The sequence below is a fragment of the Oncorhynchus tshawytscha genome, linkage group LG19, assembly GCF_018296145.1.
Source record: "Oncorhynchus tshawytscha isolate Ot180627B linkage group LG19, Otsh_v2.0, whole genome shotgun sequence".
Taxonomy (NCBI): Eukaryota; Metazoa; Chordata; class Actinopteri; order Salmoniformes; family Salmonidae; genus Oncorhynchus; species Oncorhynchus tshawytscha.
The window spans coordinates 52,700,858-52,724,424 of NC_056447.1; the positions used below are offsets into that span (position 1 = coordinate 52,700,858).

General features: G+C 47.7%; 1 protein-coding gene across 1 annotated transcript in view; it reads right to left on the reverse strand.

Annotated features, from left to right (window-relative positions):
- Positions 1–23,567, reverse strand: part of LOC112219051 (reelin-like) — a 307,323-nt gene that overhangs the window by 35,672 nt on the left and 248,084 nt on the right. The window contains exons 35-47 of the mRNA XM_042301851.1: positions 21,135–21,263; positions 19,697–19,841; positions 19,309–19,449; positions 18,591–18,768; positions 17,587–17,671; positions 16,792–16,974; positions 14,956–15,124; positions 11,782–11,887; positions 10,285–10,511; positions 5,314–5,537; positions 3,674–3,824; positions 3,214–3,348; positions 2,555–2,678 (exon numbers count right to left, since the gene is read on the reverse strand). Coding sequence (XP_042157785.1) covers positions 2,555–2,678; positions 3,214–3,348; positions 3,674–3,824; positions 5,314–5,537; positions 10,285–10,511; positions 11,782–11,887; positions 14,956–15,124; positions 16,792–16,974; positions 17,587–17,671; positions 18,591–18,768; positions 19,309–19,449; positions 19,697–19,841; positions 21,135–21,263 — 1,997 coding nt within the window. The remainder of the gene's footprint in view (positions 1–2,554; positions 2,679–3,213; positions 3,349–3,673; positions 3,825–5,313; positions 5,538–10,284; positions 10,512–11,781; positions 11,888–14,955; positions 15,125–16,791; positions 16,975–17,586; positions 17,672–18,590; positions 18,769–19,308; positions 19,450–19,696; positions 19,842–21,134; positions 21,264–23,567) is intronic.

The following is a 23,567-nucleotide window of genomic DNA, read 5'->3' on the forward strand; positions in this document are numbered from 1 at the left end:
TAAGGTGCAGGGTTGAGTAACTGGGTGGTAGCTGGATAGTGATGGCTATTTAACAGTCTGATGGTCTTGAAATACTCAAGCTCTGATTCACCTGTATTGATCTCACCTTCTGGATGATAGCGGGGTGAACAGGCCATGGCTCCAGTGGTTGATGGCCTTGATGTTATTTTTGGCCTTCCTGTGACATTGGGTGCTGTAGGTGTCCTGGAGGGCAGGTAGTTTGTCCCCAGTGATGCGTTGGGCAGATCGCACCACCCTCTGGAGTTTGTGAGGGTTTTAGCGGCCAAGCCTAATTTCTTCAGCCTCCTGAGGTTGAAGAGGCACTGTTGGCCTTCTTTACTACACTGTCTGTGTGGGTGGACCATTTCAGATCGTCAGTGATGTGTTCGCTGAGGAACTTGAAGCTTTCCACCTTCTCCACTACTGTCCCGTAGATGTGGATAGGGTGCTGCTCCCTCTGCTGTTTCCTGAAGTCCATGATCATCTCCTTTGTTTTGTTGACGTTGAATGAGAGGTTATTTTCCTGGCACCACACTCCCTCATCTCCTCCCTGTAGGCTGTCTCGTCATTGTTGGTAATCAGGCCTACTACTGTTGTGTCGTCTGATTGAGTTGGATTGTTGATTGAGTTGATTGAGCTGCGTGGCCACGCAGTCATGGGTGAACAGGGAGTACAGGAGGGGGCTCAGCATGCACCCGTGTGGGGCCCCAGTGTTGAGGATCAGCGAAGTGGAGGTATTGTTTTCTACCTTCACCACCTGGGGGCGGCCCGTCAGGAAGTCCAGGACCCAGTTGCAAAAGGGGGGGGGGGTACTCAGACCCAGCGCCCCGAGCTTAATGATGAGCTTGGAGGGCACTATATTCTATAAAGGTTAAATAAAAACACATATTGTCTTATAGAGGGCATAACTGGACTGTTTGTATTCAACCGTATTCCCAGTCACCTTGCCGTGGTTAAATGTGATGGTTCGCGCTTTCAGTTTTTCACGAATGCTGCCATCTATCCACGGTTTCTGGTTTGGGTAGGTTTTAAATCTCACAGTGGGTACATCATCCCCAATGAAATTCCTGATGAACTCGGTCACCGTATCTGTGTATTTGTCAATGTTATTCTCAGAGGCTACCCGGAACAAATACCAGTCCGCGTGATCAACACAATCTTGAAGCGTGGATTCCGATTGGTCAGACCAGCGTTGAGTAGACCTTAGCACGGGTACTTCCTGTTTTAGTTTCTGCCTATCGGAAGGGATGAGCAAAATGGAGTCATTATCAGATTAGCCAAAGGGAGGGCGGGGGAAGGCCTTTTCGAAAAGTTTAGTAGCAGTGGTCCAATGTTTTTCCAGCGCGAGTACTGCAAGTCAATGTGTTGGTAGAACTTCGATAGCATTTTCCTCAAATTTGCTTTGTTAAAATCACCAGCTACAATAAATGCGGCCTCAGGATATGTGGCTTCCAGTTTGCATAAAGTCCAGTTTAGTTCTTTGAGGGCCGTCGTGCTATCGGCTTGAGGTGGGATATACACGGTTGTGACTATAACCGAAGAGAATTCTCTTGGGAGGTAATTCTGTCGGCATTTGATTGTGAGGTATTCTAAGTCGGGTGAACAAAAGGACTTCTGTTTGTTATCACCATCACACCATGAGTAGTTAATCATGAAACATACACCCCCACCTTTCTTCTTCCCAGAGAGTTCTTTATTCCTGTCTGTGTGATGTACTGAGAACCCAGCTGGCTGTATGGATGGGGACAGTATATCCAGAGAGAACCAATGTTTCATTGAAACAGAGTATGCTACAATTCCTGATGTCTCTCTGGAAGGAGATACTTGCCCTGAGCTCGTCTACTTTATTACACCTAGACTGAACATTAGCGAGTAATATACTTGGAATTGGTGGATGGTGTGCATGCCTCCTGAGTCGGACTAGAAGTCCCCTCCAAATACCTCTTCTCCTACAGCGGTGTCTTGGAGCAGCCTCTGGAAAAAGTTCAATTACCCTGGGGGATACGAACAAAGGATCCAATTCGGGAAAGTTGTATTCCTGGTCATAATGAGTTACCGCCGCTCTGTTATCCAAAAAGTTATTTCCGTCTGGATGTAATAACACAAAAATAATTCTGGGCTAATAATGTAAGAAATAACACCCACAAAACAAAATACTACAAAGTTGCTTAGGAGCTGGATGCTGAGCTGCCATATCTGTTGGCGCCATCTTATGTGTGCCATTCAGAGGGTGAATGGGCAAGACAAAAAATGTAAGTGCCTTTGCAACTCAATATGAGGAATGTAGTGTAGACTGAGTATACCAACCTAAGGTACTACCTTAGTCAGATGACGATAGATGGCAGGATGGATGAGGAGATTGATGAACGGACAAACATGTTTACATTTACATTCAACAAACGCTCTTATCCAGAGCGACTTGAAGGAGCAATTTGTTTTTTTTCTTCCCCCTCCTCCCCAAGTCGGATCAGGGATTCAAACCAGACACCTTTCGGTTACTGACTCAATGCTCTTAAACACTAGGCTATCTGCCGATGTAGGGAAGGTGTCTCACCTGATCAATGACCCATGGACTGTAGAAGTGTCCGTTCTCAGAGGGCTGCCACCAGCGGAGACGTGTGGAGGAGGTACGGGCACGCAGAGGGATCTCCAGGGCCACCAGGCGAGCCTGGTTACTGCTGTTGGAGAAGAAGATGATGGATGAAGATTATGAATATGATGATGATGGTGATGATGATGAAGTTGATGATGATGATGCCGATGATGGATGATGATGGATGATGAAGATGGATGATGATGATGGATGATGATGATGATGATGATGGATGATGATGATGGATGATGATGATGATGATGATGATGAAGATGATGAAGATGATGATGACGATGATGACGATGATGATGGATGATGATGATGAAGATGATGAAGATGATGATTGATGATGATGAAGATGATGGATGATGATGAAGATGATGACGATGACGATGATGATGATGATGATGAAGATGATGATGATGATGATGATGATGATGATGATGATGGTGATGATGGTGAAGATGATGATGCCGATGATGCCGATGATGATGATGATATAAGATAACATAAGTTAAGATAGCATTTTTATTTTTCACAGTAAAAATGCCTCTGCGTTGAAACACTAAAAGGACATAAAAACATATGGAGGTCCAAGGGGAACAAGAGAATCCGCTAACCTGTTTGAGAAGAGGAAGTCCTGCAGCAGGCCCCAGGTCAGACCTCCATCTACAGAGAACTGGAGCAGGACGGGCTGGGAACGGGGGTCTGGGGACGTCTTCCCACAGCCCAGACGCAGGAAGAACTGAACAAACCTATAGGAAAAATTTAGTATTTTTTATAATGCGCATCAATAAATATATTTATACTGTATATATACATATATATATGAATGTGTGTGTATATGTGTGTTCATGTGTGTGTGTGTGTGTGTGTGTGTGTGTACGAGTGCATCTGTTTTCAGATTGGAATCATTTGATTACACACACATTTTACTATCAATGTGAGGACCATGCCACTGGAAAAGTGAGGACCAGGCTTTCCAATAGGACTAGATATAAACTAATACCACACCTTACCATTAGACGGTCTCAGTAGCACATCTATCTGTTAAAACCCACACACACACACACACAGTACCTGGCATTGGATAGGTCCATGTCGTTAGTGACCAGCATACGCAGGCCATCCTCGCTGAAGAACAGGTGGTTCCCACTGGACATGATGCCACATTTCCTGCTTGGCTTCCCTCCACTCAGAAGCCTGAACCGCTCTGCATCCATCGCCCCTCCTAAACATCCACACACACACACACACACACACACACACACACACACACACACACACACACACACACACACACACACACACACACACACACACACACACACACACACACAAGCTAGAACTAGCACACTAGATAATGTAATAAAGCAGGGACTAGCACACTTGATAATGTAATAAAGCTAACATTAGCACACTGGATAATGTAATAAAGCTAACATTAGCACACTGGATAATGTAATAAAGCTAACATTAGCACACTGGATAATGTAATAAAGCTAGGACTAGCACACTAGATAATGTAATAAAGCTAACATCAGCACACTAGATACTAGCACACTGTAATAAAGCTAGGACTATAGTAGCCCACTAGATAATGTAATAAAGCTCGGACTATAGTACCACACTAGATAATGTAATAAAGCTAGGACTATAGTACCACACTAGATAATGTAATAAAGCTAGGACTATAGTACCACACTAGATAATGTAATAAAGCTAGGACTAGCACACTGACATTTTATGCACTGCAAACACTACTAACACGATATATAATGACAGACAAATGACAGATAAATCCATCAGATTGAATAGACGTTCAGGTGATGATGAAAAATAGACTAGTAAAACACAGATACACAACAAACTAGAAATACAGTGTGTTCATCACAACAGCCATCTGTTCTCAACAGTCAGCTGCAGTCTGCTAGAGTCCATGACCAAGTGCAGCTCTGCGAGTATTGAAGGCAACCTCTCAATACTCGAACACTGTGTATGGACAGTACAAATACAGTCTACTACTCACACACACACACACACACAGACACAGACACACACACACACACACACACACACACACACACACACACACACACACACAGACACACACACACACACACACACACACACAGACACAGACACACACACACACACACACACACACACACAGACACACACACAGACACACACACACACACACACACACACACACACACACACAGACACACACACACACACACACACACACACACACACACACACACACACACTCATATACACACACACACAGACACAGACACACACACACACACACACACACACACACACAGACATATACACACACACACACACACACACACACAGACACAGACACAGACACACACACACACACACACACACACACACACACACACACACACACACACACACACACACACACACACACACACACACACACACACACACACACACACACACACAGGCACATACTCTGGCACATACTCCCTCTGTGTTTGTGTGGGCATCTGCGTTTTCTTGAACCTTTGAGGGAGTGGATGTTCAACCAATAGATACAAAGGGATTAGTTAGGGTTAAAGGTTAAGGTTATAGGCTCAGGATTAGGGACAAGATTAGGGGGGTGTGGGGGTTAGGGTTTACTATAACCCGCCATCCGAAACCATACAAAATCTACCCGCAATATCTCTACCACTGCCTACCTTCAAAGTCTTCCTTGAGAAAATCAGGGTTGAGTGTGTCAGGTTGGTAGCAGTCTGCGCCAGAGTAGCCTGGGTCACAGACACAGTGTGTCCCCTTCACACACGTCCCATGTCCGTTACACATGTCCTGGCACTGGGGGCCAATGTACACACTGTCCAGGGCCCAGGTAGGAGGGGAGGAACTGCTGGAGAAGAAGCCCTGGTACCAACGGAACCGGATGGAGCTGGCGTGGGCGGAGGTGAGAGAAGGATTGTAGCAATGAATCAATGAATCAATCAATCAATCAATCAATGAATCAAATGTATTACAGTTTTTGCTGATTGTTTCCACACTGAAAGTGAATGTTTAGACAAAAACATCAAAACCGTAACTTTTTAAACAAAGGTACAAAAGTACAAAAACACTCTCTGCTTTGTTTGTTTGTTTGTTTGTTTGTTTGTTTGTAATTCTGCAACACGCTTTGCAAAACACTACACACTGTTTCTCACATTAGACACTTCGTTAAAGAATGAAATCTCTTCTTTTCAAAATGAAAAACATACCTGAAATTGGCAACCCCCCCCACACACACACACACACACACACACACACACACACACACACACGCCTTACCACTACATATATACCTCAGGTAAGATCACCTCTTTTGTGATGGGCAGCGAGGAGGAATGTTCTAGGACAGAGAGCCATTGTGAATGTCCCTGGGCAGCAGGAGGAATGTTCTAGGACAGAGAGCCATAGTGAATGTCCCTGGGCAGCGAGGAGGAATGTTCTAGGACAGAGAGCCATAGTGAATGTCCCTGGGCAGCAAGGAGGAATGTTCTAGGACAGAGAGCCATAGTGAATGTCCCTGGGCAGCAAGGAGGAATGTTATAGGACAGAGAGCCATAGTGAATGTCCCTGGGCAGCGAGGAGTAATGTTCTAGGACAGAGAGCCATAGTGAATGTCCCTGGGCAGCAAGGAGGAATGTTCTAGGACAGAGAGCCATAGTGAATGTCCCTGGGCAGCAAGGAGGAATGTTATAGGACAGAGAGCCATAGTGAATGTCCCTGGGCAGCGAGGAGGAATGTTCTAGGACAGAGAGCCATAGTGAATGTCCCTGGGCAGCGAGGAGGAATGTTCTAGGACAGAGAGCCATAGTGAATGTCCCTGGGCAGCGAGGAGGAATGTTCTAGGACAGAGAGCCATAGTGAATGTCCCTGGGCAGCGAGGAGGAATGTTACAGGATAAAGAGCCAGAAAAGTGTATGTCCGCCAACCACATGCCCCCCTGCCTCTTCTGCAAGTAATGGAAGAGGCATGCAGAGACATTGAGGTGGGGGTCAGTCCAGGGGTCATGACCCCGTTGCCTAGCCAGGGATGACCCCGTTGCCTAGCCAGGGAGGACCCCGTTGCCTAGCCAGGGAGGACCCCGTTGCCTAGCCAGGGATGACCCCGTTGCCTAGCCAGGGATGACCCCGTTGCCTAGCCAGGGATGACCCCGTTGCCTAGCCAGGGAGGACCCCGTTGCCTAGCCAGGGATGACCCCGTTGCCTAGCCAGGGAGGACCCCGTTGCCTAGCTAGGGATGACCCCCCTAGCCAGGGAGGACCCCGTTGCCTAGCCAGGGAGGACCCCGTTGCCTAGCCAGGGAGGACCCCGTTGCCTAGCCAGGGATGACCCCGTTGCCTAGCCAGGGAGGACCCCGTTGCCTGCCAGGGATGACCCCGTTGCCTAGCCAGGGAGGACCCCGTTGCCTAGCCAGGGATGACCCCGTTGCCTAGCCAGGGATGACCCCGTTGCCTAGCCAGGGATGACCCCGTTGCCTAGCCAGGGAGGACCCCGTTGCCTAGCCAGGGATGACCCCGTTGCCTAGCCAGGGAGGACCCCGTTGCCTAGCCAGGGATGACCCCGTTGCCTAGCCAGGGAGGACCCCGTTGCCTAGCCAGGGAGGACCCCGTTGCCTAGCCAGGGATGACCCCATTGCCTAGCCAGGGAGGACCCCGTTGCCTAGCCAGGGATGACCCCGTTGCCTAGCCAGGGATGACCCCGTTGCCTAGCCAGGGAGGACCCCGTTGCCTAGCCAGGGATGACCCCGTTGCCTAGCCAGGGATGACCCCGTTGCCTAGCCAGGGATGACCCCGTTGCCTAGCCAGGGAGGACCCCGTTGCCTAGCCAGGGAGGACCCCGTTGCCTAGCCAGTGATGACCCCGTTGCCTAGCCAGGGATGACCCCGTTGCCTAGCCAGGGAGGACCCCGTTGCCTAGCCAGGGATGACCCCGTTGCCTAGCCAGGGATGACCCCGTTGCCTAGCCAGGGATGACCCCGTTGCCTAGCCAGGAGGACCCCGTTGCCTAGCCAGGGATGACCCCGTTGCCTAGCCAGGGATGACCCCGTTGCCTAGCCAGGGAGGACCCCGTTGCCTAGCCAGGGATGACCCCGTTGCCTAGCCAGGGAGGACCCCGTTGCCTAGCCAGGGATGACCCCGTTGCCTAGCCAGGGAGGACCCCGTTGCCTAGCCAGGGAGGACCCCGTTGCCTAGCCAGGGATGACCCCATTGCCTAGCCAGGAGGACCCCGTTGCCTAGCCAGGGATGACCCCGTTGCCTAGCCAGGGATGACCCCGTTGCCTAGCCAGGGAGGACCCCGTTGCCTAGCCAGGGATGACCCCGTTGCCTAGCCAGGGATGACCCCGTTGCCTAGCCAGGGATGACCCCGTTGCCTAGCCAGGAGGACCCCGTTGCCTAGCCAGGGAGGACCCCGTTGCCTAGCCAGGGATGACCCCATTGCCTAGCCAGGGAGGACCCCGTTGCCTAGCCAGGGAGGACCCCGTTGCCTAGCCAGGGATGACCCCATTGCCTAGCCAGGGAGGACCCCGTTGCCTAGCCAGGGAGGACCCCGTTGCCTAGCCAGGGAGGACCCCGTTGCCTAGCCAGGGATGACCCCATTGCCTAGCCAGGGAGGACCCCGTTGCCTAGCCAGGGATGACCCCGTTGCCTAGCCAGGGATGACCCCGTTGCCTAGCCAGGGAGGACCCCGTTGCCTAGCCAGGGATGACCCCGTTGCCTAGCCAGGGATGACCCCGTTGCCTAGCCAGGGATGACCCCGTTGCCTAGCCAGGGAGGACCCCGTTGCCTAGCCAGGGAGGACCCCGTTGCCTAGCCAGTGATGACCCCGTTGCCTAGCCAGGGATGACCCCATTGCCTAGCCAGGAGGACCCCGTTGCCTAGCCAGGGATGACCCCGTTGCCTAGCCAGGGATGACCCCGTTGCCTAGCCAGGGATGACCCCGTTGCCTAGCCAGGAGGACCCCGTTGCCTAGCCAGGGATGACCCCGTTGCCTAGCCAGGGATGACCCCGTTGCCTAGCCAGGGATGACCCCGTTGCCTAGCCAGGGATGACCCCGTTGCCTAGCCAGGGATGACCCAGTTTCCTAGCCAGGGATGACCGCGTTGCCTAGCCAGGAATGACCCCGTTGCCTAGCCAGGGAGGTGATGTGGCCAAACACTAACAGTAGACGGGATCCATACACCATCCACCCCATCCTTTACAATACTAATTATTTTGTTTAACACAGCACTGTAATTTTACAGTAATTATTTTTGTTTCCGTGAGTTTACTGTAACATATTGTATTGATTACTGTACTATAATTCTACAGTAATTATTATTGTTTCCGTGAGTTTACGGTAACATATTGTATTGATTACTGTACTGTAATTCTACAGTAATTATTATTGTTTCCGTGAGTTTACGGTAACATATTGTATTGATTACTGTACTGTAATTCTACAGTAATTATTATTGTTTCCGTGAGTTTACGGTAACATATTGTATTGATTACTGTACTGTAATTCTACAGTAATTATTATTGTTTCCGTGAGTTTACGGTAACATATTGTATTGATTACTGTACTGTAATTCTACAGTAATTATTATTGTTTCCGTGAGTTTACGGTAACATATTGTATTGATTACTGTACTGTAATTCTACTTTTCTTTGTGTTTTTTGTTGTTGTTGTAAAAACCTGCAATGGGAAAAAAATAAGCGGTGTATATTTTTTTCTGACGCCTTTGTCACGCCCTGGTCTTAGTATTTTGTGTTTTCTTTATTCATTTGGTCAGGCCAGGGTGTGACATGGGTTTTTTGTGGTGTGTTTTGTCTTGGGGTTTTGTTAGGTATTAGGTTTGTGGCTTAGTGGGGGTATCTAGCATAGTCTATGGCTGTCTGGAGTGGTTCTCAATCACAGGCAGCTGTTTATCGTTGTCTCTGATTGGGAACCATATTTAGGCAGCCATATTCTTTGAGTGTTTCGTGGGTGATTGTTCCTGTCTTTGTGTTTGTTGTCACTAGACAGGCTGTTTAGGTTTTCTCACATTTATTGTTTTTGTTAGTTTATTCATGTATAGTTTTCTTCATTAAAAATCATGAATAACAATCCTGCTGCATTTTGGTCCGCCTCTACTTCACCTAAAGAAAACCGTTACAGCCTTTCTATGTTTGTGTTAAATTGAAATGTGAGTAGATGTACTGGAACATTCTGGAACAGAAGCCTGTATGAAAACATTGAAAAGGTATACAAAGTACTAAAAGACAGCAGTGTTTTGTATAAAAGTACATCAGTGTGTTACTGCTTTGAAAGAGTCATTCAAATGGTGCCTGTGTGTGTTATCGTTTTGTAGCAAAAATGCCATTTTGAAAAAGGATTGTTAGGTCTTGATTGCGGAGTATTTAATTTTGACGTAGGAAGTGAGATGTTTATCTCCAAGGGTTGTGTCTTAGTTGGCTTGTGTGTAGAGTTTTTGACTCAATGAGCCAAATTCCGCATCAAGTGTGTAAGCAATCGCAAAAAAAAATGCAATAAAGACATTTTTTTCCCCCATCAGCATTGATGGGGAAAACACTTTTCGAGAAACCCAGCCTAGACTCCAAAGAGAAAAGAAAAAGCAGAAGCACAAGTTATCAGGAAAAAAAATCCCAGAAAGGAACCTCACCCGCAGAGTCTCAGCTTGCCAAAGTGGATGACCTCCCGCCTCCAGCCCTGGGTGGTTCCCGGGTAGTAGACACTGGCAGGGTGCAGCTCTGTGGAGCACAGGGAAGAGGGCTGGGGGCCTCCTGAACACAAGGGCACCAGGAGGTACCAGGTGGATCCAAAGTCCCTGGAGAATTCCAGTCGTACCGGGTTAGAGGCGGAGCTGTCTGCTGTGCAGCCCACGTTGATCTGAAATGGATCAGGTATACTTCTTATCATGTTGCTATCATATAATTATTTAGAAGAAAAAGAAACGCAAACCTGTTTAGACGAGGTGCTGGCTGGCGGAGTAGAAAACTTGAAAATCAAAGAGAGCCGCACACTCTAGGAGCTCAGATGCAAAAGTTTAATATCCAACGTTTCGACAGCCAAGCTGTCTTCATCAGGGATCACCATTCATTAAAATGTCATACAAAGAACACCATGCAAACAACAAATGGAGAGCATGCGATCATAGATTAATTTTCAACTACACAAGCTTACAAACAATTACAATGGCAAAGTCACAATAATCACAAGAATGGCTTCAGATCAAAATCTACGTTGAGGCAAGGGTCCCTTTGTATGCCATTTTAATATTTGATAATTAACCAATGATATTAGGCCACTCTTGGCCATGATTACAGACACCTGTGTCTTTTGACACTATATAAACGAGTCATCCCGCAGTGTTTGTGATTATACCCTGATGAAGACAGCTTGGCTGTCGAAACGTTGGTAATTAAATTGTTGCATCTGAGCTCCTAGAGTGTGCGGCTCTCTTTTATTATCATATATTTATTACAATAATACATTTTGGCCATTCAGTCGTCTGAGGACACAACACAGGAAAACAATTATGACATTCATTTAAGAAATCTTTATTTTCAACAAACATAAAATAATTCCAAACCAGATCTATAACATAATTATGATCATTAACCAGCCTACATCACAGAGGAGAGTAATTATACTGACTGATTATTTATATGAATCAAGCATATAAATGAGTCATTATCATTTCAAAAACCCTTTGCTTTGCCCTCCACTTTTACAGTATATTAGGATTATTTTCCCCATTGAGTTCCTCTTTCAGCATTCATTATTCCTCTCCTCTTCTACCCCAGGCCTTCTCTCTCCTCTCAGTCTCTCTGTTATCTCTCTCTGTTCATACCCCACTCATTCCTCTCCTCTTCTACCCCAGGCCTTCTCTCTCCTCTCAGTCTCTCTGTTATCTCTCTCTGTTATCTCTCTCTGTTATCTCTCTCTGTTATCCCTCTCTGTTATCCCTCTCTGTTATCTCTCTCTGTTCATACCCCATTCATTTCTCTCCTCTTTCCCCATTCCTTTCCTCTTTTCCTTCACTCCTTTCCTTGCCCACTTTGTTTTCCAAACCAGCCAGTCTGTTCTCTCTCTTCTGTTCATACCTCAAACTGAAAGATAGTGTTCTCATAGGATGTGTGTGTGTGTGTGTTCATACCTCAAACTGGATGATGGTGTTCTCATTGACGTCGATGTCTCTGGTGGTTATTGAATGTTCTCCCAGCTCACTGGATAAAAACACCATGGCCGACTCATCCTTCTCCCTGTACACACAGAGACACAGTCCATTGTCAACAATGCTTTGTCAGCAGGGGTTGGGCACAAGTCCAACTCAATTCAGTCGATTCAGGAAGTATACTGACATTCCAAATCCAATTTGAATTGGATTTATTTATTTTCCGTTAACCTCTAAATGTCTAAGTCTTTAGGGGGGAAGGGTTCTACTAAGCTAACATATGGATATTTTTTAAGATGGTCGTACCATGGAACATTTAGCTATTAGCATTTAGCTATTAGCATGTAGCTATTAGCATTTAGCTATTAGCATGTAGCTATTAGCATTTAGCTATTTTACATTCAATATTAGGATCCCTGTAGAAATATATATATATATATATATATATATATATATATATATACACATTACATTTTTTACCATCATTTGATAAAATATAGATTTTGGCTTTTATTACTATAGCACATAGAAACACATTGAATAACACATTCATAATGGCAAAACAAATAAATCATAAGGAATAGGGTTTTGAAGTGTGTGTCCTATATCTAGGAGATATAAGAGAGATCAGGAAATGGTGTAGTTTTTTGGATACATATTTATAACCTCTTCTTTTTTGTCGGCACAAAACTACCTCTATGGTTCTATAATACATTTAAAAAAACGGTATTGGTTACGTTCAGACTCGTCCCGTGACACTGGTGAGGGTCGTAGAGCAAAACGGAGAACACCGTTGTGTTCGTGAGAATCTCTCCTTTCTATAGAGGGGTCGGCGTTCGGCTGCTACAAACATTTTTCGTAAGAAGATTTTCAGGACAAACTGACAGACACCGCTGTAGTTTGGCTACCGTCCACCGCAGATGTGGAAGGACGACATAGGAGGACGTGGAAGGCCAACATAGGAGGACGTGGAAGGCCAACATAGGAGGACGTGGAAGGCCAACATAGGAGGACGTGGAAGGCCGACATAGGAGGACGTGGAAGGCCGACATAGGAGGACGTGGAAGGCCGACATAGGAGGACGTGGAAGGCCGACATAGGAGGACGTGGAAGGCCGACGTAGGAGGACGTGGAAGGCCGACGTAGGAGGACGTGGAAGGCCGACGTAGGAGGATGTGGAAGGCCGACGTAGGAGGACGTAGGAGGACGTGGAAGGCCGACGTAGGAGGACGTGGAAGGCCGACGTAGGAGGACGTGGAAGGCCGACGTAGGAGGACGTGGAAGGCCGACGTAGGAGGACGTGGAAGGCCGACGTAGGAGGACGTGGAAGGCCGACGTAGGAGGACGTGGAAGGCCGACGTAGGAGGACGTGGAAGGCCGACGTAGGAGGACGTGGAAGGCCGACGTAGGAGGGCGTGGAAGGCCGACATAGGAGGGCGTGGAAGGCCGACATAGGAGGACGTGGAAGGCAGACATAGGAGGACGTGGAAGGTTCGACATAGGAGGACGTGGAAGGCCGACATAGAGGACGTGGAAGGCCGACATAGGAGGACGTGGAAGGCCGACATAGGAGGACGTGGAAGGCATAGGAGGGCGTGGAAGGCCGACATAGGAGGGCGTGGAAGGCCGACATAGGAGGACGTGGAAGGCCGACATAGGAGGACGTGGAAGGCCGACATAGAGGATGGGAAGGCGACATAGGAGGATGTGGAAGGCCGACATAGGAGGACGTGGAAGGCCGACATAGGAGGACGTGGAAGGCCGACATAGGAGGACGTGAAAGGCCGACATAGAGGATGTGGAAGGCCGACATAGGAGGACGTGGAAGGCCGACATAGAGGACGTGGAAGGCCGACATAGGAGGACGTGGAAGGCCGACATAGGAGGACGGGAAGGCCGACATAGGAGGACGTGGAAGGCCGACATAGGAGGACGTGGAAGGCCGACATAGAGGATGTGGAAGGCCGACATAGGAGGACGTGGAAGGCCGACATAGGAGGACGTGGAAGGCCGACATAGAGGACGTGGAAGGCCGACATAGGAGGACGTGGAAGGCCGACATAGGAGGACGTGGAAGGCCGACATAGGAGGACGTGGAAGGCCGACATAGGAGGACGTGGAAGGCCGACATAGGAGGACGTGGAAGGCCGACATAGAGGATGTGGAAGGCCGACATAGGAGGGCGTGGAAGGCCGACATAGGAGGACGTGGAAGGCCGACATAGGAGGACGTGGAAGGCCGACATAGGAGGATGTGGAAGGCCGACATAGGAGGACGTGGAAGGCCGACATAGAGGATGTGGAAGGCCGACATAGGAGGGCGTGGAAGGCCGACATAGGAGGACGTGGAAGGCCGACATAGGAGGACGTGGAAGGCCGACATAGGAGGACGTGGAAGGCCGACATAGAGGATGTGGAAGGCCGACATAGGAGGGCGTGGAAGGCCGACATAGGAGGACGTGGAAGGCCGACATAGGAGGACGTGGAAGGCCGACATAGGAGGACGTGGAAGGCCGACATAGGAGGACGTGGAAGGCCGACATAGGAGGGGCGTGGAAGGCCGACATAGGAGGGCGTGGAAGGCCGACATAGGAGGGCGTGGAAGGCCGACATAGAGGACGTGGAAGGCCGACATAGGAGGGCGTGGAAGGCCGACATAGAGGACGTGGAAGGCCGACATAGGAGGACGTGGAAGGCCGACATAGGAGGGCGTGGAAGGCCGACATAGGAGGGCGTGGAAGGCCGACATAGGAGGGCGTGGAAGGCCGACATAGGAGGGCGTGGAAGGCCGACATAGGAGGACGTGGAAGGCCGAAATAGGAGGACGTGGAAGGTTCGACATAGGAGGACGTGGAAGGCCGACATAGAGGATGTGGAAGGCCGACATAGGAGGACGTGGAAGGATTGAGACGCAGCTCATGCAAAATTGATTTCTCTAGTTTTTAAACAGACAGATTTGGATGGGGATTTGTTTTATTTACCTGACTTAGATACACAGGTGCATCAATAGACTCTTAAGGAAACCCTAAACTACGATGTTAGTTTACTTCCTGAATTGACTGATTTGAAGTGGACTATGACCCAACACACAGAGATAAGGTCTGGAGGTACAGTGGAAGGCCTTCACAGTGTACAAGAGGCAGGTGGTACTACTCACAGGCCACTCTTCTGGTAAGGGCAGTAGAGTCCAGTGTTGCCTCCTGGGTAGAAGAGCCAGTTGTAGTTTTGGGGTCCGCCCTCGAAGTTGTCTGAGACTACAGGAGGGTTGTTGAGCGAGCTGCCATCGATGATCAGGTCATCAATCACCCACACCTCCTCTTTCTTACCTACAGGAGACATATATAACCAGTCAGACATACAGTGTGTCCCCACCATATCCCACTGGGCAAAAAACAAATCAACGTTGTTTCCATGACATTTTCAACCCAGAAATTCAATGTGATGACGTTGAATCGACGTGAAAAACTGACTGGATTTGCAAAAAGTCATCAAAGTAAGGGGAATTTTGGTATTTGTTTCACACAACTTTTAACCTAAATGACCAGTACTCCTTACTGTTATCTTTTGTGTTGCTATTTTTCTATTTACAAATGTTCTTACTTTTTAAACTCTGCATTGTTGGTTTTAAAGGCTTGTAAAAGTAAACATTTCATGGTAACGTCTACACCTGTTGTATTCGGTAAACATTTCACGGTAACGTCTACACCTGTTGTATTCGGTAAACATTTCACGGTAACGTCTACACCTGTTGTATTCGGTAAACATTTCACGGTAACGTCTACACCTGTTGTATTCGCGTCTACACCTGTATTCGTAAACATTTCACGGTAACGTCTACACCTGTTGTATTCGGTAAACATTTCACGGTAACGTCTACACCTGTTGTATTCGGTAAACATTTCACGGTAACGTCTACACCTGTTGTATTCGGTAAACATTTCACGGTAACGTCTACACCTGTTGTATTCGGTAAACATTTCACGGTAACGTCTACACCTGTTGTATTCGGTAAACATTTCACGGTAACGTCTACACCTGTTGTATTCGGTAAACATTTCACGGTAACGTCTACACCTGTTGTATTCGGTAAACATTTCACGGTAACGTCTACACCTGTTGTATTCGGTAAACATTTCACGGTAACGTCTACACCTGTTGTATTCGGTAAACATTTCACGGTAACGTCTACACCTGTTGTATTCGGTAAACATTTCACGGTAACGTCTACACCTGTTGTACTCGGTAAACATTTCACGGTAACGTCTACACCTGTTGTATTCGGTAAACATTTCACGGTAACGTCTACACCTGTTGTATTCGGTAAACATTTCACGGTAACGTCTACACCTGTTGTATTCGGTAAACATTTCACGGTAACGTCTACACCTGTTGTATTCGGCAGCATGTGACAAATAAAATGGTATTTTATTTTATTTGACAAGAGTGACAACTCAACCAAATAGTAAATCAAAACTAGACGTTGAACTGATGTCGGTGCCCCAGTGGGATGTGATGATTTTGAAAATGTGTGTTAAAGGGTCTACTGCACTACCAAGTATGTGTGTGTGTGTGTGTGTGTGTGTGTGTGTGTGTGTGTGTGTGTGTGTGTGTCTCTGTGTGTTTCTCTTTGTGTGTCTGTGTGTGTCTCTTTGTGTGTGTGTGTGTCTGTGTGTCTCTCTGTGTGTGTCTCTCTGTGTGTGTCTGTGTGTGTGTCTCTGTGTGTGTCTCTTTGTGTGTGTGTGTGTGCATCTTTGTGTATGTACTGTCTGTGTGTCTCTGTGTTTGTATGTGTCCCTCTGTGTGTATCTGTGTGTGTGTGTGTGTGTGTGTTTGTGTGTGTGTGTGTGTGTGTCTCTGTGTGTGTCTGTGTGTGTGTGTGTGTGTGTCTCTGTGTGTGTCTGTGTGTGTCTGTGTGTGTGTCTCTGTGTGTGTCTGTGTGTGTCTGTGTGTGTCTCTTTGTGTGTGTGTGTGTGTGTCTGTATACTCTACTCACCGCTGTTGTAGGGCTGCCAGAGCCTGAAGCGGGTAGCGTTGGTCTGGGCCCTGGCAGGCAGAGGGAGGTGTAGGAACAGCGTGTCAGTCGAGGTGGGGAAGTAGAACTCATCTAACAGCAACCAGCTGATTCCTCCGTTCACTGAGTACTGCAGCAGCACCGAGTGAGACCGTTCTGGGACACCTGGGAAACAGAACACACAGAGTCAACATGCTGTACAACAAATCTATAAAAACACAAAACAAGAGGCCTCCCGGGTGGTGCAGAGGTCTAAGGCTGAGACTCTGGGTTCGAGCCCAGGCTCTGTCGCAGCCGGCTACGACCGGGAGGTCCATGGGGCGATGCATAATTGGCCCAGCGTCGTCCGGGTTAGGAAGGGTTTGGCCGGTAGGGATATCCTTGTCTCATTGCGCACTAGCGACTCCTGTCATTCTGGGACTCCTGGGCGCAGTGCACGCTAACCAGGTCGCCAGGTGCACGGTGTTTCCTCCGACACACTGGTGCGGCTGGCTTCCGGGTTGGATGCGCGCTGTGTTATTAAGAAGCAGTGCGGCCTGGTTGGGTTGTGTTTCGGAGGATGCGTGGCTTTCAACCTTCGTCTCTCCCGAGCCCGTACGGGAGTTGTGGTGATGAGACAAGATAGTAGCTACTAACAATTGGATACCACGAAATTGGGGAGAAAAATGGGTAAAAAAAAACAAACACAAAACACACACTACTTCAAACATGCTGTACAGCATGTATGATAACTGCAAGCGGACAGAGACAGAATGTGTGTGAAATCGAGTGACCTACCCTTAGTGATGAACTTGAAGGAGAACTGGATGTAAAGTGTGCTGGTACAGTCCAGGTCCCTAGACACCAACATACGTAGACCTTCCTACAAAATCCAGGAAAACAGAAAGAGAAATTAAGATTATTTATAATCAATGAGATAGTACACTTACTGAGTCTTCTAGGGAAAATGCTGTGTATGTACTGTCAAAGCTCTTCTCTGTTCCGACACCCCATTGGTGAAACTAGCTTCTCCCCCTGAAGCTAGGAATGCAGAGACCCTGTCCATCTTCCCCTGAAGCTAGGAGAGCAGAGTCCCTGTCCATCTTCCCTCTGATGCTAGGACAGCAGAGTCCCTGTCCATCTTCCCCCTGAAGCTAGGACAGCAGAGTCCCTGTCCATTTTCCCCTGATGCTAGGACAGCAGAGTCCCCTGCCCGTTTTCCCCTGAAGCTAGGACATCAGAGTACCTGCCTGTCTTCTGAAAACATCTGAAACTCTATCTCATTAAAGAGTATCTTTAAGGAGACATCCCAGTCATTCTTGTTCCACCACCCCATCACTAGTCTTTCCCTACTAGCACTGAGTTTGGTGATAACTACTTTATATTTATATATTCTTAATTTCATTATTTTACTTTAGATTGCGTGTATTGTTAGATATTACTTGTTAGATATTACAGCACTGTCGGAGCTAGAAAACACAAGCATTTCGCTACACCCGCAATAACATCTGCTTAAACACGTGTATGTGACAAATAAAATGTACTTACTACGACTGTGATATGTGGTTGTTCTCATCTTAGCTATCTTAAGATGGATGCAATGTAGCATCTCCTAAGTGACTAAAATGTCAAAAAGTGCGAGTGTGTGGATGCACGCATCTTCTCTCTCCTCTCTCTAGGTCTCCTCTAGGACTTTCAGAGAGATGTGTCCCTAGTTTGATGTTTTTTTTCTTCGGTGGTTATTTAACACATAAAACCTGTGTGTGTATGGTGTACAGTACAGTATACAGCAGGAATCCTACCCCTTTGAAGATGAGTGCGGTGCCAGATTTGAGGGGCTCCCCGCTGAGTGTCCCCCTCTCAGCCCCGTACACCTCGGGCCACTGCTCCGCCGCCAGGTTCTCGTTGAAGTCTTCTCTCAGGATGGAGGGGAGGGGGGCCAGGGGCACGCAGTGGGCCCCGCCGTAACCATGGTCACACCTGAGAGAGGGAGAGGGAGAGGAGAGAGAGAGAGAGAGAGAGAGAGGAGGGAGAGGAGACAGAGAGAGACAGAGAGAGAGAGGAGACAGAGAGGAGAGGAGAGAGGAGAGAGAGAGAGAGAGAGAGAGAGAGAGAGAGGGAGAGAGGAGACAGAGAGAGAGGGAGACAGAGAGAGAGGGAGACAGAGAGGGAGAGGGAGAGAGAGAGAGAGAGAGAGAGAGAGAGGGAGACAGAGAGGAGAGGGAGAGAGAGAGAGAGAGAGAGAGAGAGAGAGAGAGATATTTCATCCCAACAACCCTTCACCCTCATGAAACGTACTAACCCGTTGCTGTACCAACACCAATAGTCTTGGCTGAGGAAGGCGGCTTCAAGCATCTTGTTTTTGTTAACTTGTACTTGTAAATTGTGTAAATGCCTCTCGTGAAAGAAGCCTCAGCCTCAATATGACTCCCAATGAAAATGAAGGTAAATAAATAAATAAAAATTAAAAACATGCAGAGTGCCTTATAGTGTTTGTGTGTGTCTGTGTGTGTAACTCACACACAGCGTCCGTTGTCACAGAGTCCGTGTCCAGAGCACATCCAGGGACAGCCAGGGGCCAGCAGCACATTGTCCAAGGCCCAGCCATCAGCTCCGGGGATGAAGTGAGGCTGGATCCACCTGAACCGTGTCCTGGGAGAACTGAAAACATTGCATTTGGAAAGGTGTCACGACAAAAACTCTCTCCATGATAAAAAAAATAAAATGTGCTGTCTACATTATCCCAAGTTTAAAACATAATGTGACATATATATATATATATATATTATATTATATATATATTATTATATATATATATTATATATTATATATATTTTTGGGGGGTGGGGTGGTCTTAACAAGGACACACAGATTGGACATGGAAACAGGGTCACAAGGTCGTACGTACTTGGCAGCGCTGGGCAAATACACCGTAACCCTCCTCCAACGGGTGTACCGCGTGGCGGTGTACACAGAGTTCATAGTGTAGCCGGTACAACCGATGGCAGGAGGCACACACTCTGGGGTGAGCAGGGCCCAGTGGCGCCCGCAGTCTGTAGGGTGGCATCAGGTTGTATTTACTTTCAGAAATTAACATTAACAAACACATATACACATATAATGCCTTATAATACACATGTAATGCCTTATAATGCCTTATAATACACATATAATGCCTTATAATGCCTTATAATACACATGTAATGCCTTATAATGCCTTATAATACACATGTAATGCCTTACAATGCATTATAATACACATGTAATGCCTTATAATGCCTTACAATACACATGTAATGCCTTATAATGCACATATAATGCCTTATAATGCCTTATAATACACATATAATGCCTTATAATGCCTTATAATACACATGTAATGCCTTATAATGCCTTATAATGCCTTATAATAAACATGTAATGCCATATAATGCCTTATAATACACATGTAATGCTTTATAATGCCTTATAATGCCTTATAATACACATGTAATGCCTTATAATGCATTATAATACACATGTAATGCCTTATAATGCCTTATAATACACATGTAATGCCTTATAATGCACATATAATGCCTTATAATGCCTTATAATACACATATAATGCCTTATAATGCCTTATAATACACATGTAATGCCTTATAATGCCTTATAATGCCTTATAATAAACATGTAATGCCTTATAATGCCTTATAATGCCTTATAATACACATGTAATGCTTTATAATGCCTTATAATGCATTATAATACACATGTAATGCCTTATAATGCCTTATAATGCCTTATAATAAACATGTAATGCCTTATAATGCCTTATAATGCCTTATAATACACATGTAATGCTTTATAATGCCTTATAATGCCTTATAATACACATGTAATGCCTTATAATGCCTTATAATGCCTTATAATAAACATGTAATGCCTTATAATGCCTTATAATACACATGTAAAGCCTTATAATAAACATGTAATGCCGAATAATGCCTTATGATACACATATAATGCCTTATAATACACATGTAATGCCTTATAATGCCTTATAATGCCTTATAATGCACATGCAATGCCTTATAATGCCTTATAATACACATATAATGCCTTATAATGCCTTATAATACACATGTAATGCCTTATAATGCCTTATAATGCCTTATAATACACATGTAATGCCTTATAATGCCTTATAATACACATGTAATGCCTTATAATAAAAATGTAATGCCTTATAATGCCTTATAATGCCTTATAATACACATGTAATGCCTTATAATACACATGTAATGCGTTGTGATAATGTATAGTTTCTAAAGGCTGATTCAGGGTGGTATAGAGTGTGATACCTGTGGAATACTCCAGCCTGACACCATGAGAGGACGTGACTGTCTTACTGCAACCCATAGACAGGTCAAACTGCAGGAAGGAAGAGCCAGACACCTCAAAGTCCCAGCTCTCTGCGTACCGTGGCTTCTCTGCAGAGGCAGAGAGAGAGAGAGAGAGGCAGAGAGAGAGAGAGAGAGGCAGAGAGAGAGAGAGAGAGAGAGGCAGAGAGAGAGAGAGAGGCAGAGAGAGAGAGACATGGTTAACATAGGGGCTAGTTAATGGACTGGGGATGGGTTACAGTTTCCCAGCTCTCTGTGTACCTTGGCTTCTCTGGAGAGGCAGAGAGGCAGAGAGAGGCAGAGAGAGAGAGAGAGAGCAGAGAGAGGCAGAGAGAGGCAGAGAGAGAGAGAGAGAGAGGGGGACATGGTTAACATAGGGGCTAGTTCATGGGTTAGGGATGGGTTACAGTGTCCCAGCTCTCTGTGTACCGTGGCTTCTCTGGAGAGGCAGAGAGAGGCAGAGAGAGAGAGAGAGAGAGAGAGAGAGAGAGAGAGAGAGAGAGAGAGAGAGAGGCAGAGAATGGCAGAGAGAGGCTGAGAGAGAGAGAGAGAGGGACATGGTTAACGGGGATGGATTACAGTGTCCCAGCTCTCTGTGTACCGTGGCTTCTATGGAGGGAGGGAAAGACACAGAAAGACACCAGGGTGTAAAAGCGAAATATTAATCATTCAAAGCCACGGGTCGTGTAAATGACAACCAGGGTGTTATAAATGACAAATGGCTGATGGAACACACCCTGGTGTATTGGTAATGCAGTAGCAGAACATGTCATAAAGGGGAGGCAGGTAGACTAGTGGTTAGAGTGGAGGGGTAGCAGGTAGCCTAGTGGTTAGAGTGTAGAGGAGGCAGGTAGCCTAGTGGTTAGAGTGTAGAGGAGGCAGGTAGCCTAGTGGTTAGAGTGGAGGGGTGGCAGGTAGCCTAGTGGTTAGAGTGTAGAGGAGGTAGGTAGCCTAGTGGTTAGAGTGTAGAGGAGGCAGGTAGCCTAGTGGTTAGAGTTGAGGGGCGACAGGTAGCCTAGTGGTTAGAGTGGAGGGGTGGCAGGTAGACTAGTGGTTAGAGTGGAGGGGTGGCAGGTAGCCTAGTGGTTAGAGTGGAGGGGTGGCAGGTAGACTAGTGGTTAGAGTGGAGGGGTGGCAGGTAGCCTAGTGGTTAGAGTGTAGAGGAGGCAGGTAGCCTAGTGGTTAGAGTGTAGAGGAGGCAGGTAGCCTAGTGGTTAGAGTGTAGAGGAGGCAGGTAGTCTAGTGGTTAGAGTGGAGGGGTGGCAGGGTGGCCTAATGGTTAGAGTGGAGGGGCGGCAGGTATTCTAGTGGTTAGAGTGGAGGGGCGGCAGGTAGTCTAGTGGTTAGAGTGGAGGGGCGGCAGGTAGTCTAGTGGTTAGAGTGGAGGGGCGGCAGGTAGCCTAGTGGTTAGAGTGGAGGGGCGGCAGGTAGCCTAGTGGTTAGAGTGAAGGGGCGGCAGGTAGCCAAATGGTTAGAGTGGAGGGGCGGCAGGTAGCCTAGTGGTTAGAGTGGAGGGGCGGCAGGTAGCCTAGTGGTTAGAGTGGAGGGGAGGCAGGTAGTCTAGTGGTTAGAGTGGAGGGGCGGCAGGTAGCCTAGTGGTTAGAGTGGAGGGGCGGCAGGTAGCCTAGTGGTTAGAGTGGAGGGGCGGCAGGTAGCCTAGTGGTTAGAGTGGAGGGGCGGCAGGTAGCCTAGTGGTTAGAGTGGAGGGCGGCAGGTAGCCTAGTGGTTAGAGTGGAGGGGCGGCTGGTAGCCTAATGGTTAGAGTGGATGGCGGCAGGTAGCCTAGTGGTTAGAGTGGAGGGGCGGCAGGTAGCCTAGTGGTTAGAGTGGAGGGGCGGCAGGTAGCCTAGTGGTTAGATTGGAGGGGCGGCAGGTAGCCTAGTGGTTAGAGTGGAGGAGCGGCAGGTAGCCTAGTGGTTAGAGTGGAGGGGCGGCAGGTAGCCTAGTGGTTAGAGTGGAGGGGCGGCTGGTAGCCTAATGGTTAGAGTGGAGGGGCGGCAGGTAGCCTAGTGGTTAGAGTGGAGGGGCGGCAGGTAGCCTAATGGTTAGAGTGGAGGGGAGGCAGGTAGCCTAGTGGTTAGAGTGGAGGAGCGGCAGGTAGCCTACTGGTTAGAGTGGAGGGGCGGCAGGTAGCCTAGTGGTTAGAGTGGAGGGGAGGCAGGTAGCCTAGTGGTTAGAGTGGAGGGGAGGCAGGTAGCCTAGTGGTTAGAGGGGTGGCAGGTAGTCTAGTGGTTAGAGTGGAGGGGCGGCAGGTAGCCTAATGGTTAGAGTGGAGGGGAGGCAGGTAGCCTAGTGGTTAGAGTGGAGGGGAGGCAGGTAGCCTAGTGGTTAGAGTGTTGGACTAGTAACCAAACCGTTGCAAGATCGAATCCCCCGAGCTGACAAGGTAAACAT